At 35.2% G+C, this 13,746-nt stretch overlaps 1 protein-coding gene across 2 annotated transcripts in view; it reads right to left on the bottom strand.

Annotated features, from left to right (window-relative positions):
- The window catches only part of LOC129278063 (uncharacterized), an 81,350-nt gene that overhangs the window by 61,709 nt on the left and 5,895 nt on the right, over nucleotides 1-13,746 (bottom strand). For both annotated transcript variants that reach the window (XM_054914277.2, XM_054914279.2), the window contains exons 3-14: nucleotides 12,462-12,748; nucleotides 8,428-8,584; nucleotides 7,715-7,857; nucleotides 6,887-6,970; nucleotides 6,380-6,477; nucleotides 4,989-5,273; nucleotides 4,558-4,717; nucleotides 4,222-4,326; nucleotides 3,807-3,877; nucleotides 2,753-2,929; nucleotides 1,679-1,880; nucleotides 440-631 (exon numbers count right to left, since the gene is read on the bottom strand). In XM_054914277.2, the coding sequence (XP_054770252.2) occupies nucleotides 440-631; nucleotides 1,679-1,880; nucleotides 2,753-2,929; nucleotides 3,807-3,877; nucleotides 4,222-4,326; nucleotides 4,558-4,717; nucleotides 4,989-5,273; nucleotides 6,380-6,477; nucleotides 6,887-6,970; nucleotides 7,715-7,857; nucleotides 8,428-8,584; nucleotides 12,462-12,748 (1,961 nt within the window). The remainder of the gene's footprint in view (nucleotides 1-439; nucleotides 632-1,678; nucleotides 1,881-2,752; nucleotides 2,930-3,806; nucleotides 3,878-4,221; nucleotides 4,327-4,557; nucleotides 4,718-4,988; nucleotides 5,274-6,379; nucleotides 6,478-6,886; nucleotides 6,971-7,714; nucleotides 7,858-8,427; nucleotides 8,585-12,461; nucleotides 12,749-13,746) is intronic.

The following is a 13,746-nucleotide window of genomic DNA, read 5'->3' as shown; positions in this document are numbered from 1 at the left end:
AATTTCATGGGTGGGACTGGGCAACTTGTGGTATTTTGTTGTTGTTGTTGTTTTTGTGTATGTATTCATAAAGCAATCATGTTTAGGAGCATAAACAGTTATTGATGAAGATTCTTCTTCATTATCAAAGGCAATATGCAATCATTGGTCTCCATATTAACAACAGCAGACAATGATATGAATGATCGCTCAAATAGTTGTGGAAATGGTTATTTCCAGCATTCATATTTCATGCATTGGGAATTGTGGTGGATGTTAGAAATTTAAGTACCAAAGCTAGCATTATGTGTGCCCCTGAATAGCATATAACAAATTTTTTGAAGCAAAACCTTGTATCAGAGTAACCGAATAGGTAAATATACAAATATAATTTGCCATGTTTAAGGGTACACTTGGATAGCTACAACAGCATTTAAAACCTGGAAATTATTAGACTTACGTCTCCAACTGGAGTAGTTACATAGAAGAATGTATCAACCACAGTTCCTGGACAGGTGCCGAGATTACAATCCCTCTCTGTAACGACTGATGGGAAGACAGATCGGCAGATCTCAATAGATTCTGAGGCTCCTTGAGAAGTGCTACAGAAGGCATCACGACTCTCGACTCCATCACCGCACGTCACAGAACACTAAGGATACAAAGGAGTAGGATTGATTCAACAGGTCACACATTTTATGCGATATTCATCGTATAAATAATAATAATTATACTTGCTTATATAGCGCTTAATACTTACTCTGTAAGAAGTCTCTAAGCGCTCTACAGTATATGCAGCATAATTATCATGGCTTTAGCAGTGCAGCTGTTACGCGCGCTGCGTTTCAAGGAATAAATTCCTGCCAGGTACCCATTTACCTCACCTGGGTTGAGTGCAACATATTGTGGATCAATTTCTTGCTGAAGGAAATTACGCCATGGTTGGGATTCGAACCCACGACCCTCTGTTTCAAAGTCCGGGGACTAATCCACTGGGCCACAACGCTCCACGGTACGATCAATCCATGCAACAATCAATAACTCACCTTTGTGTTACATGGTAATCAGTTCAGTTCAGTTTGTATTTATTTCATCTCTAAAAACAATGAGCACATATTTCCATCAAATATACACATCAAGTATACAGATCAATAATAAAGCGAATAAATCATATAAAAATAACTTAGATACAATGATATAATTTGGCCTGTATGGTCATAGAAGAAATGAAATAGGAAGACTTAAAATAAAACCAGTAATGGCCTTGTGAGATAAAGTCTCGTTAACTATCAGATGCTTATGTGGAGGCTACTTTGCGTATTATAATAAAAACAAATATATATATATACATACAAATAAAATGATTAAGTAATGAAAATCAAAATGATAACAAGATGTCTCTTCAGGACCCCCCCCCCCCCCCTACACAAAGCGCTGCAATCAGTTGAGAACCAGGGACAAAATTACATGGGGGCTGGGGATGATTTATCCCCCAAAATTATCAAAACAGCCCCGAAAACTATTTTTTTTAAAGGAGCCCTGGAAATCCCCATTCATCTCAATGTCAAAGCTTATCCAATGTTACAGATCTAGGCAGTAAGTTGTGAAAAAAAAGCCCCCCCCCAAAAAAAAATGAATAAAAAAATAAATGATTGCCTTGAGGTGAGAGAGAAGGGAAGAAAGAAGAAAATAAACTTACGTCTCCATATGCCCCATAGAAGAGAACATAGGTGACCCCAGGGCAAGGTATAGCACACCCCCCCATCTCAGATGGGCGCTCATCGGTACAGAATGTATCATTGACCACTGTGCCTTCAGAATCTACACAAGCTACTTCCCTTGTCTCTACACCGGTCCCGCACGTCACCGAACATTGCGTACTCAAGATCTGGTATCCGGTTCTGTATAAATAAAATCATTGTCATGAGAAATTGGGTAAAGTATGGATGTCCAATCCCCTGCAAATGAGACTTCCTAAAATCATTTTTCTGTTTTTAGAGCATGTGAGAGACTGTAATGGTCTCAAATTATCATGACTTGAAACATGGAGAAAAAAGGGAGATGGACCTGCACAAAAGGTTGATTATTTATGAAATCGCCCCATCGTTAAGATGCATTACACATTTTCATGAAAAAAGAAGCCCTCAAGAAATAATAGCAGATTATGCCTTCTACAAAAATGAGTTGTAATCTTCATAAAGAGTTTTTTTCCTCTCAGTTGTTTCAAAAATCGTTTTTGGACTGGTGAGAAACACTGGAACATCACTAAACAGTGATGTCTGGCCCAAACTTCCAGCTAATTTAGACCATCATTAAATTATAAGGGCATCTGAGTAGCAATCCTTGGCAGTGGACATTTATAATACAATATTCTCCCAAAATTTGACGTGTCCAAAGGACACACAGATGCCACTGCTTAACAAAATCAAAAAGTCATTCAATATGGTTGAACTTAATTATATCATGCAGAAACCAATATGCATATATGATGAACAAATTTAGACCTTTGACCTAAAGACTCACCCTTTCCATAATAATCACTGACAGAAGATATGACAGTCAGATCGTTTGATGTGACCAGGCTGTGTTTTGGTGTCATCTACCTACATACCAATTTTTTTTTTAATCCTTTGAATATTTCATAAGTTATCATGCGGAAACCAACTTGCATATTTAATGAGCTGTGACCATAAAAAACAGGCTGCTAACAACTACATATTCTATCCAGCAGCAGGAGCTCACCTTCATAGAAGAAAGATTTTATAGTACTTACTCTCCAACAACAGGTTGTGTTTGACAGCAATATTCCCTTTCATCTGGTTTTTCCACAGGACACAAGGAAAAATCAGAAACTAGGACTGTGGTACCATCGTCACGACGCTCAACACAGAACACGTTACGGTAAGCAAAACAATCATCCTGACATTCACCAAATGATCCAGGTAGCCATCTGAAAAAAATAAAACATCCATAGGATTCAGGTCAGGTTTCTTGACGGTATAATGAATTAATTTCATACACCAATATCTATAAAATTGTAGAATTTTCTTCTACACATTAAAATATCAGGTATTGTGTATTACTTCTAAACATCATGACAAAATAATTTGTACAACCAGACCTACCAACCTTCTACAACAAAAAAAGTATTCTTGGAAGGGAAAAATGATTTTTTGACGAAAAGAGTATTTAAAAAAATTTATCTCAACGTAGCAATTGCCACCCTGTTGTAATGAGATTGGTGAAAAAACATGTGAAATGACTCAACTTGAAAACTTGATAATTCACATGCGATCGTAGGCAAGAATTTACTTGTTCTTTTCATGCCACAAGCTACTGACCCGACACTGATCATACAAATTATCATACAAATACTGTATGTTAAAATCTGTGACTATGCCATCATCTTTATTGAAATAAAAAAAGCAAATTGATTATCTAGCTGTAATGATGTTATAGCAATCGTAGGATTGGCTTTGATTTGAAACCAACTTGGCCTTTACTCTCAAGGAATTGCTTGCAATCATTCAAAATTGTTATATTAGTATTCTTACAGCTAATTTGAACCCCAAATAAAGAAATACATTTCAAGTTCAAAAATTGGATCACGGACCAGTCATACGGTGTGCAGTGAACGGAAGTCGTTGCTGTTGTTGTTTGGTTTTCTTTTAAAAAAGAATACAATTATGCGCCACTCAAAATGATATAATCACCTCATTTTGCTTTATGCTAAGTTGTATGACCAATTACTATACTTTGTTTTACAGGACTCAATATAAACAGATCTGCAAATTATTAAGTGGATAAGATTATTTTTGATGACTCACTCTGGCACACATTGTCCGCCTTCACAGTCATACATACTGACAACCTTCAAACACTGGCCATGAACACAAATCTGAAAATAGAAAATAACAGAAATAAAATGTGAGTTTTTATATCTAAATGAAATAATCACTTCAAGCTGAGATGAACTAGTACATATATTAGATATCATGTATTTTAATTAATGATACAATAAACGACTTAAAAATTCAAATGATTGAAGAAATTTATTAATTCATGTATTCACAAAATACTTCAACCATTAAATACTTGATAAATGAACCAAAAAAAGGATTGAATAATAAAATAATCTGTAAATAAAGTATATACATCTTTTTAATCAAAATTACTGTGCTTATCTCAAAGTTAACGTTCAATAAAAGCCAATAGCCAACTTTCTAGAAATGATCAACTTACTGCTCCTCTTGCAGTGCTACACTTAGTACCATCCAACGCTGGGATATGATTGGTGACTGGCTCAGATTGACTTGGGAGGACACATTGAAGCTCTGCACACATATCCTGTACAACAGAAAAAAATATATATATATATCTTGTAATCAACACTTATCATAGCATTCTTGAATATAATGCATACAAAACTTCACTGAAATTCATTGTATACTCTCTCCTTCGCTCATTTCATAACAAAAGGTTTTTATAAGTTTTCACTGCAGGATGGTCTATGAATTGGCAACAAGGTTGTCTCAAGATCACTCAATCTATGAGAACTGAGTTTTAAGGCCTATCTACCTTTGAATAGAGGTATCCATCGGAAACAGTAGCCTCAGGGCCAAAGGTCATCTGACATTGTTTGAGTGCATCGTAGAAATGACCAGGCATCAATACAGTCTCACTGTTGTAAGCAGGGAAGTCATCCACAACCTCATCAAGACATTGCGAGTCATCAGAACTTTATGAAGGAAATAAATAAACATTTATGGATTTCGCATAATGAATGCTACTTGGAATACATCAATTTATACATTAGTAGACTTTTTAATACTGGTACTGGTATATATATATATATATATATATATATATATATATATATATGAAAAAACAAATGGAACGCCATTGGCATTAACAAAAAGTTACTCAATGCATAACAATCATTAAGAAAATTGTTTTGTTTTTTTAAATATGAGACATATGATTGACTTTAATATAAAATTCATTAGTACCTCAAGAACTCAAGAAGATCATTATTGCTGCACCGAGACCACTTGAAAGCCTCGCTTCCTCCCGAGTTCTCTGATGCCATGATGTTCTTGTTGTCAGTACACTCACTCTCCGAATCATCGTGGTACATTCCAAGACTATGACCAATCTCATGAGCCAATGTAAAGATTGTACCGCTTGGACCATGATCCTGGGCAATGATGCATCGTCTGCTGGGATCACAGGCTCCCCCGATGTCCTTTGACTTTCCTGTGACCGCATCGTTGCCACCAATCTCCAAATCACGCCTGGAGAATAGAAAACATTAATATAAAAATCATTACATTTTATTTCAACATGCCAAAAGAGTACTGGCCTGGTCCTGGATTCTACAAACTTTTTATAACTGTATGACCCCCCAACAGTTAAAGGCTAAAATCATTTATATTTAGGACTAACAGTAACAAGTAACATGTCATTAGGCCTATCATCAAAGTTTCAAACAAGAAAGTATTCTTAAAACAAAGCTCTAGATAGGGTGTCTGAAGCCACACTGAAAAGTGTCAGCATAAGAGAGGCTGATTTAGGGGAAAATATGGCACATTTTTTGGGGGAAGTTCAGGCTACTAGAAAAATGTGATCTGAATTGATTATTAACTTGTGTTTGGCATGTATGGAAAGAGAAAATTCAGGGGCTTCTTTTGACAGTAAGGACAAGTTTATATGATCATTTTAACTAAGAATTTAGAGATAAATTGCAAACCCTTATTTTTGTGTGTGTTGAGATTGCCATTTCCCCATGCGTTTTCTATGGGAAAATGAAATTTCTATTTTGCACAATTTTTTTCACTTTGTCGCAATTTTTCATTGTGATCTGGTTTACAAATCTTTATAAAAATCATACCATCAAGAGCATAAAAAATCCTATTGGACTCTTTATGGACAAGTTTTTGGCATTACTAATAAATTTATAACGGCTCTCGGAAGCTAAAAATATGGATTTGTGTGTGTCCATTTCTTAACTACACAGTCTATGGCAGAGAAATGCTGAAAATTGACCTAATTTCATTCTTCTTTTTTGCAGCCAATAATCGGATTTTTTTCAAAAATGTTACATTTCTGTCAGTCTGAAGGTCATTTCTCTTCAAATTCACAAAGAAAATGTGATATTTTCTTGAAATAAGAAAAATAATATTTTTCTCCAGACACCCTACTCTAGACAAACTTACACAACAAACATATTTCAAATACCAACAGTATTAAAAAATCCTTATCATTCATGAATGTAACAGTTAGAGACAAACAACAAAAATAAAAATACATAAGAACTTTAACGTTACAAATAAAAGTTCAACTTAACTCATTGATCGAGATCCAACAAAATAATACATGTGTGGGACTGAACCCGACTTACCTTGTAAGAAGAATAGATATATCTGAGTTTTCGCCCTTTTGCCATTTACAAAAGCTCTTTAAAGAGTGCGACAGTTCATCAGTCAGGTCTAGATTGCTCTGTGGGATTAAACAAATATAGATGGGAGTGTAAAACTTTCTAAATTACACTGAATCTTTGCCACGCACGATTCGGATCTGAGACTGCAGATGAACGCGGGATCCGCGGTTTCGGTAGTAGTAGCAACCATGGTGTAGTAGCAGACGCTTTTTTTACGTCTGTCGATTATACAGGACAGGCAGGAGCTCGGCAGTGGGGCAGTTGATGGAAAAGACGTTTTGAGGTTGGGGCTTGTTCATAAAAATGGGTTATTTAAAATTAGGGCCTATATCTTTCGCTACCGATGATGATGATTTGCAAACACTTTAATTTCCCTAAATTGTATAACCCCTCAAATGTGAAGCATTTTTGTAGCTTTATTAATGGGCCCCTACTATGCTCAGAGAGTAGGTGTGGTATTATACGCACCTGTGGTTCCTCCATAATGGTGATACTGGTAATGAGTAGTCGGAGATCAGTTGACAAACTCCTATCACGGAACAGACCTGCAACCTATATAGGTATCATTGAGAGAAGAGGAAAAAAGAGAGCGTATTTTAAATAACCATATAAACCATTCAGTGGCGGATCCAGGGGGGGGGGCACATCTGGCTTGTGAGAGCCATGACCTATATTTTTAATGTGATTATGCCGTTCATACACAAGTTTGCCCCCCCCCCCCTTGATAGTGAAGACCATAGGTGAAGACCGTTCTCTCTTTTTTGGGAGGCGCCAGGGGGCCGCTGCCCCCCCCCCCCCTGATAATCATGGATCCACCCTTGTACTAATTCATTACTGACATGATCATATATCGGCCTATTTCGCTTATATCATTATTTCAATGTCAGTGTGCTTAGTTTTTCCAGTACCTCCTATTTGTGTGATCTCTTCGCCGGCCTTCCCAGTTTTCAATACGAGATATTGGTTTTAAAACATTATTCAAACTTTCAACCTGTATATAGTTTATATACTTCGCAACAATAAATTTCATCACAACAATCAAAGTTTCTCATGTAAAAAAGGGAAGACCATCATGCTCCATCGTATAGCAACTTCCATAAATTCCATGGTAGACAATATTATTTTCCACAATTGACAAATCGTAATACTTGAAAATAAAAATATAAGAACAGTAAATAACTTACAAGATTCAATTCTTACGATTATGGTGCCATTAATGATTAATGAATATTTCAAATTGTGAAAAAATGTGAGGAAATAGCAACAACCTCCCACCAATTCAATAATATCATTTACCTGATTGAGGATCGTGAATAGGTAGAACTCTGTATCATCACCATGGTAATCAAACATTTTACTGTCTGCAACCACCGAGGTTTCTAAGTATTTTGTTCCACTTGTTTCCCGCCTTTCTGACTTTGAGTCTTTCCGCCTTTCATCTAAAGAGGTAAATGAGTAATCGTATTGAGTTTCATATTATAATCATGTTTTATTATTCTAGTGTAGGTAAACTGAACACAAGGCTTCACAATTTTCCAGCAAATAAACAGAAAGCTGATTTAATAAACTGGTATTTACTTGATTGTACATGTAATATATGATAGTCAATATTCATTCGACATTTTGCTTTCCAAATTAAATATTTGCACAAATTATAGGCCTATACCTACCGATTTCCATATAACAAATATGAAGAAATGTCATGCGATACTGTAAATTACATCATTCATTTGGCTCACATTATATCATCAAAGTTTGTTTGCGACTCTGTGTTAAAAACTATTTTTTTTTTATAAATGCAATACAAAAAAAATAATTTTCATTCAGAAAATTGAAATATTCACAACGATAAATCGACGCATTTACAAAAACTGCAACGCAAATTAAGAAAAATCAAACTTAGAATAATAAAACATAATAGGAGGCAGATTTAGAAAGAATCATTTTCTTATTTTACATTGAATTATTTTTAAAATGTTTTGTTTGCGAGATAATGATAGGCAACCTACTTTCTGTGTTTACTTGCTGTGCAGCCATATCTGAAGGAGATAGTTTGTACATGATGTGGGATGGTACCTCATTGTCGTCTGATTTCATCTGCAAAATGTGTTCTTCTTTAAGTGGTTTTAAAGCGAAGTCAGCTTCTGGTGTTCTGATCATTCCAACCTGATTATAAATAATAATTAACAATATCCATAATATAATAATCATTCAAAATATATTATGTCTAATTACATTACATATATAATCACGGGACTATACTTATTGCATATAAATCATTCCTAAGCCCGTTCTAGAAAAGTGTGATGGCACGCGAATAAAAAATAGGAGGTAGCTTATACAATCAGAAGGATGAATTTGAGGCATAACAATTTAAAAGTTTAAAAACAAACAAACATGAGTCTCAGCCAAATGGCTGAATTGGTCATGTATACAAAGTCCTTACAGTTAAAAGACTCATTACATATTTCAAACATTAAAAAGCAGCAGTAAACTTTTTAAAAGTGACATTAGTAATTTATTTTCATGTTTTACTATTATTAATTAATTTGATCTGTTTAAACCCACTCTTTATACAATGAGCCCAGTGAAATTATAACTGTTGAAAACTATACCAATGCATCATGATATCATGACTGTAATATTAGGTTTCTAGATTTTCTTGTATTCACTATAAGTTAAATCAAAACAATTAAACACTCTCAATATTTCCAGAAGTTAACAAACATATCAGGAATAAAGACACCACCAGGTTAATTGTATGTGACCTGTATATACAACAAGTGACGTCAGTAACACAACCCAGGACTCTCTTTTGAGATTTCTTTATTCTATCTTCCCATTTAACTATACTTCAAAATTCAAAGCCTAAGCCCCCCCCCCCCCTCATAACACCATCCCTCATCTGGATGGAACATTTTTGAATACCATGCGTGCTTTTATTATTTACGTTTTGAAGAACATACAAAAATCAGAGACGAACTTGAGATACGAAATATAAACATGAACATCATTTCGAAATATACGTTACTTTACAAAATTAGATGGTATATAAACATAAATATCAACTGATCGAAACATCAACCAATTTCGATCTGATTTTCATTACACAAAAATATTTAATTACTACTTCGATAGGTACAAACATATGCAGCTATCCTACAATCAGGTTACCAACATCTTTAGAATAACGATGCTACCATTATTTTTAATGAATTCTTTTGATTTCCATCAAGAAATAAATAATTGCACATGCGGAAATTGGTATTAACATTTTTACAAGATGCATGATTAATAATGTCAAGTTACAATGTATGAACAAAAATATTGGCATTCTTAATAGGCATACGTATCGAAAGTAACTTCATTTTTAAGTATGAACAACATTTAAACTCATAAATTGTACCATATTGACATAAATCAATTTAATTTGTGTGTGTTTTTTTTTTTTTCAATATAGAGTCTTGTACATCATGGTTTTGGGATATGTATACACATGCAGTAGGAAACATCGACAGAGTAAAACCCGGATCAATTTCAACCTTGCTACCTCAATGGCGCCATCGATTTTCTATTCACTGTGGTTCTAGGAGCATAAAGTCAACCGTTCAAGACCACACCCAACACTCAATACATTGTTAACTTCCATGAATCAGTTCGGCAACTAATAGAATACGATGGTACAGGATGGGGCCGATCGATGATGCAAGGTACTATACTGACCTCAAATATTTCAGGACATTTTGAAAATACTTTCGCCCCATGAAAAATGGGAGTTATCAAACAGAGAAACTTGTTTCAATTTGTATCCAGCCGGAAAGGGTCCGACCGAGCATTGTAGCTCTTCATGGTGATTGTGGCGCGGTTGTTTGTTTTGACTCTGAAAGGCTAGAATCTTTTGTTCATGGTTTCTTTTTGAAATTATCCAGAGTAAAATGGAGACGATTTTTTTCAAACCATCTTTTATAGTCGTTCGAAGAGAGTCAATCTCGGTTCAGTGATTCTAAATGAATACCAATAGTAATCGGATTATTGCTATATAACGATTCTGCCCGGTTTCGCAAGACAGTCTCTTGAAATAAAGGCCTATCAATGAATAATTTCTTTCATGTATATAGATTGATAATTTCTTGGCTACACCCAGCCCTTTGTAAAAGACAATAACTTTCAAAACTGTTTGCCTGTTCAATGTACCACATTCTTACAAAAAAGTTGGTTGTTGGGGTCACTTGGATTGGTGTTCTTTAAAAGGAAAACTTTGAAATTATTTTATCAGTGATGATGATTGACGTATAGACTAACACATGGCATTCATGAAGAAAGATATAGGCCTATAGTAACAAGTTAATGGGCGTTACTATAATTATGTTTGCCTAGATATTGCGTACATTCATTTAATTGTTTATTTCATTAAAAGCAAAGATTCTTCCACTTCAAAACTACTCGTTTGGTACATGTATATGCGTGGTTATCATTATTCAATCATCATTTTTCAATCGCCAACATTCTAAAGCTAAAGCCAGGGTAATAATATCCAAGTCCTTTGGAAGCGCATAGAGACGTCATTTATAATGTGTTATGCGCTATACAAGAACTGACTATTAGCTCTCCTTTTGATTTACTATCATTGTCATTAGAAGGTCATTCGAAAACGGTCAGTAAGTATAAAACATAAAAGTACATTTCATTTTCACAAATAAAAATAAATGACTGAGAATAATTTCTGACGGCATTTCTTGCATATGTTATTTTCACAATTTCTTTAAAAAATATAAGCTTGTAAACAATGCACATTCCGGTAAACAAAATATGATTTATCTATTCAATTAGAAAATAAATTCTTATCAAATCGTCATGATTTCAAGTCTTTAATTTTTGTTCTATCTCATTCGATTGAACAAAAATCGAATGTCACATTGAATTCAATGTTATTGAATACAACATGTCACATTGAATAACTTCACGTGCATTGAGCCTTCTGCATGAACTGCACTGCAATATAATGCTTTACGACACAATTTTATAACTCGATAATGCTGTGAAATTAGAGTTTCATATTAATTTGGCGTAGTCAAACACTCAACAGAGAAAATCACTTCCATACGGTAGGTCTAGATGACGTATAAATTAAGTAACAGATATATGATTAAGTGGAAGCTATAAATATTCATGAATTATCACGAGGCCTGTGTTTTTATCTTTTCGTGGGGGGGGGGGTATTTGTCAATTTAAGCGTTGTTTAACCAAATCATTCATATGTTCTCTAATCAAATGAAGCGAGTCGTTAAAGGCATTGAACTCTCAAGACGAAATATTGCGATCCATAACATTATCAGTACGAACACTGCCATTTACACATTATTGCGAGAGATATAGTACACTCTAAAAAAATATTGGGTAAAAGTGCTCCATGAGGGTAATTATGTGTCAAACCAATATAGGGCATTTTTATTTATCCAGTGTGATGAAAATTTTGCCCATTCTGAATTAATTGCTGCTTATTTTTTTTAAACCTTACTGGACAATATGCTTCCCGCATTGGGTAAAATACTGCCCCAAATTGGTTGGACACAATAATTACCCTCGTGGTGGTAAAATTTTACCCAATATTGTTTACAGTGTAGCAGGCAACGAGCAACAGGTCATTCAGACGTTATCATCACCTGTTATCCACAGCACAAACATCATCGTGAGAGGCGACCAATCACCACTCAAGATAAAGGAACGTTTAGACGTGGTAACTATCACAAATTGTGATTGATAGCGCTATCCATCACAAGTGGTGACAACGTCTGAAAGGGGGGGGGGTGTTTTTAGTATCAAACAGTTAACACAGGGGTTATGTTTCTTCTTTTATCCGACAGTCACCATAGTAACTGTGCTTCTCAGGAAATCAAAATCAAGGAAGGTTTTCAGATCCGAAAACTTGTCTAACACACCCCCAGGGATTCCAACCTCAATATTATTTTGCCGGTCAGACGCTCTATAGTGATAACTGGTCTCAGAAAAATGAAATGTCAACAGAGATGAAGAATAAACTCACCATATCACTGCAGGTACTCAGTGATACTGACGTGGTGTCCTCATTGTCCTTGAGATGACCTTGATGATAGCACCCTGATTGTGGCTGTTCTATCCTCACATCACCCTCCCCATTGATCCGCCTGACTAGAAGACCAGCATTGAATAGATCCATATTCTCTGAGAGCTGGATGTGGAACACCTGATCGAATCCCTCGACGGTGTATTCTGATGTCGACCTCACCGATGTCTCTTCGATCGATCGCTGGTGTCTCGTCCCTAACCTAATAGGTTTGACGTAGGCATAGTCTGTGGTGGAAATAGAATTAGACATGTTTCTTAAAGACATGTAGATGTTAAAACGGTGTACCCAGAAAAAATAGAAATTAATAATTTAAGAAAAAATAAACTCAATTTTTTTTTTACCTCAACTCGGATTAAAAAAACAACACCTCAGTTATATATTCATCATGTTCATTAAGATCTTTAGACCTTGGGGGTTTTATTTGTACTGCTCATACAATACACAGGGCCTGGGAACGATATTTTTTTACTGTGGGTGCTTACGTACAGAAATGGAAGTCAAATTGGTCTCGAAAGCACACAAAAAAAAGTTTCACTATGAATGAAGGACATTTTGGTTACATTTTTTTTCATTTTTACGCACCTTCCAGAATACCCGGGGGTGCTTCGTATGGAGAATACACGCAGCACCCCCAAAGAAATGTTTTGGGGTGTTAAACAGCACCCCCGCTTTCCAGGGCCATGATAATACAATTGAAAGCAAGGGGACATGAGATGAGTGCGAAGATAGACGAGGGGTAAAAAGATATAGAGACGGAGAGTTAGGGACAGAAGTGAGAGAGAAAGAGAGACGAAGAGATTAATGATGATGAAACAAGAACAAAAGTATCATAAACATATTATATTATGAATTGATACAAACGAGTATTTACTGTTGCTGCATATTTTTCCATTTAAATTCGATAATAGTTTAATATCTTCAGTAGATCGTAAAACGTTAAATCTAATTATTGCGCATATTAGAAGGCCTGCTCATTGTTGGTTGTGGTATATGACCTCTACTAAAGAATCTTAAAGATATCAATTGGCCTTAAGTATTCCGCAAACAAGCCTCTCATGGAGCAGGTTTTGCGATGCTCATTACACGGTATCTATTACCAACTTGGTCGTTACAAAAAGGATTGAACTAAATATGGTTGTGTAATTGTAGGCCTATACCCTTTGTGAGACGAGGCTTAAGAATCGCAAATAGAATCAATGCACTGGTCACGTTTAAATTAAGA

This window comes from Lytechinus pictus, chromosome 15 (genome assembly GCF_037042905.1).
Source record: "Lytechinus pictus isolate F3 Inbred chromosome 15, Lp3.0, whole genome shotgun sequence".
Classification (NCBI taxonomy): Eukaryota; Metazoa; Echinodermata; class Echinoidea; order Temnopleuroida; family Toxopneustidae; genus Lytechinus; species Lytechinus pictus.
This window is presented reverse-complemented; position numbering and strand designations above follow the sequence as displayed.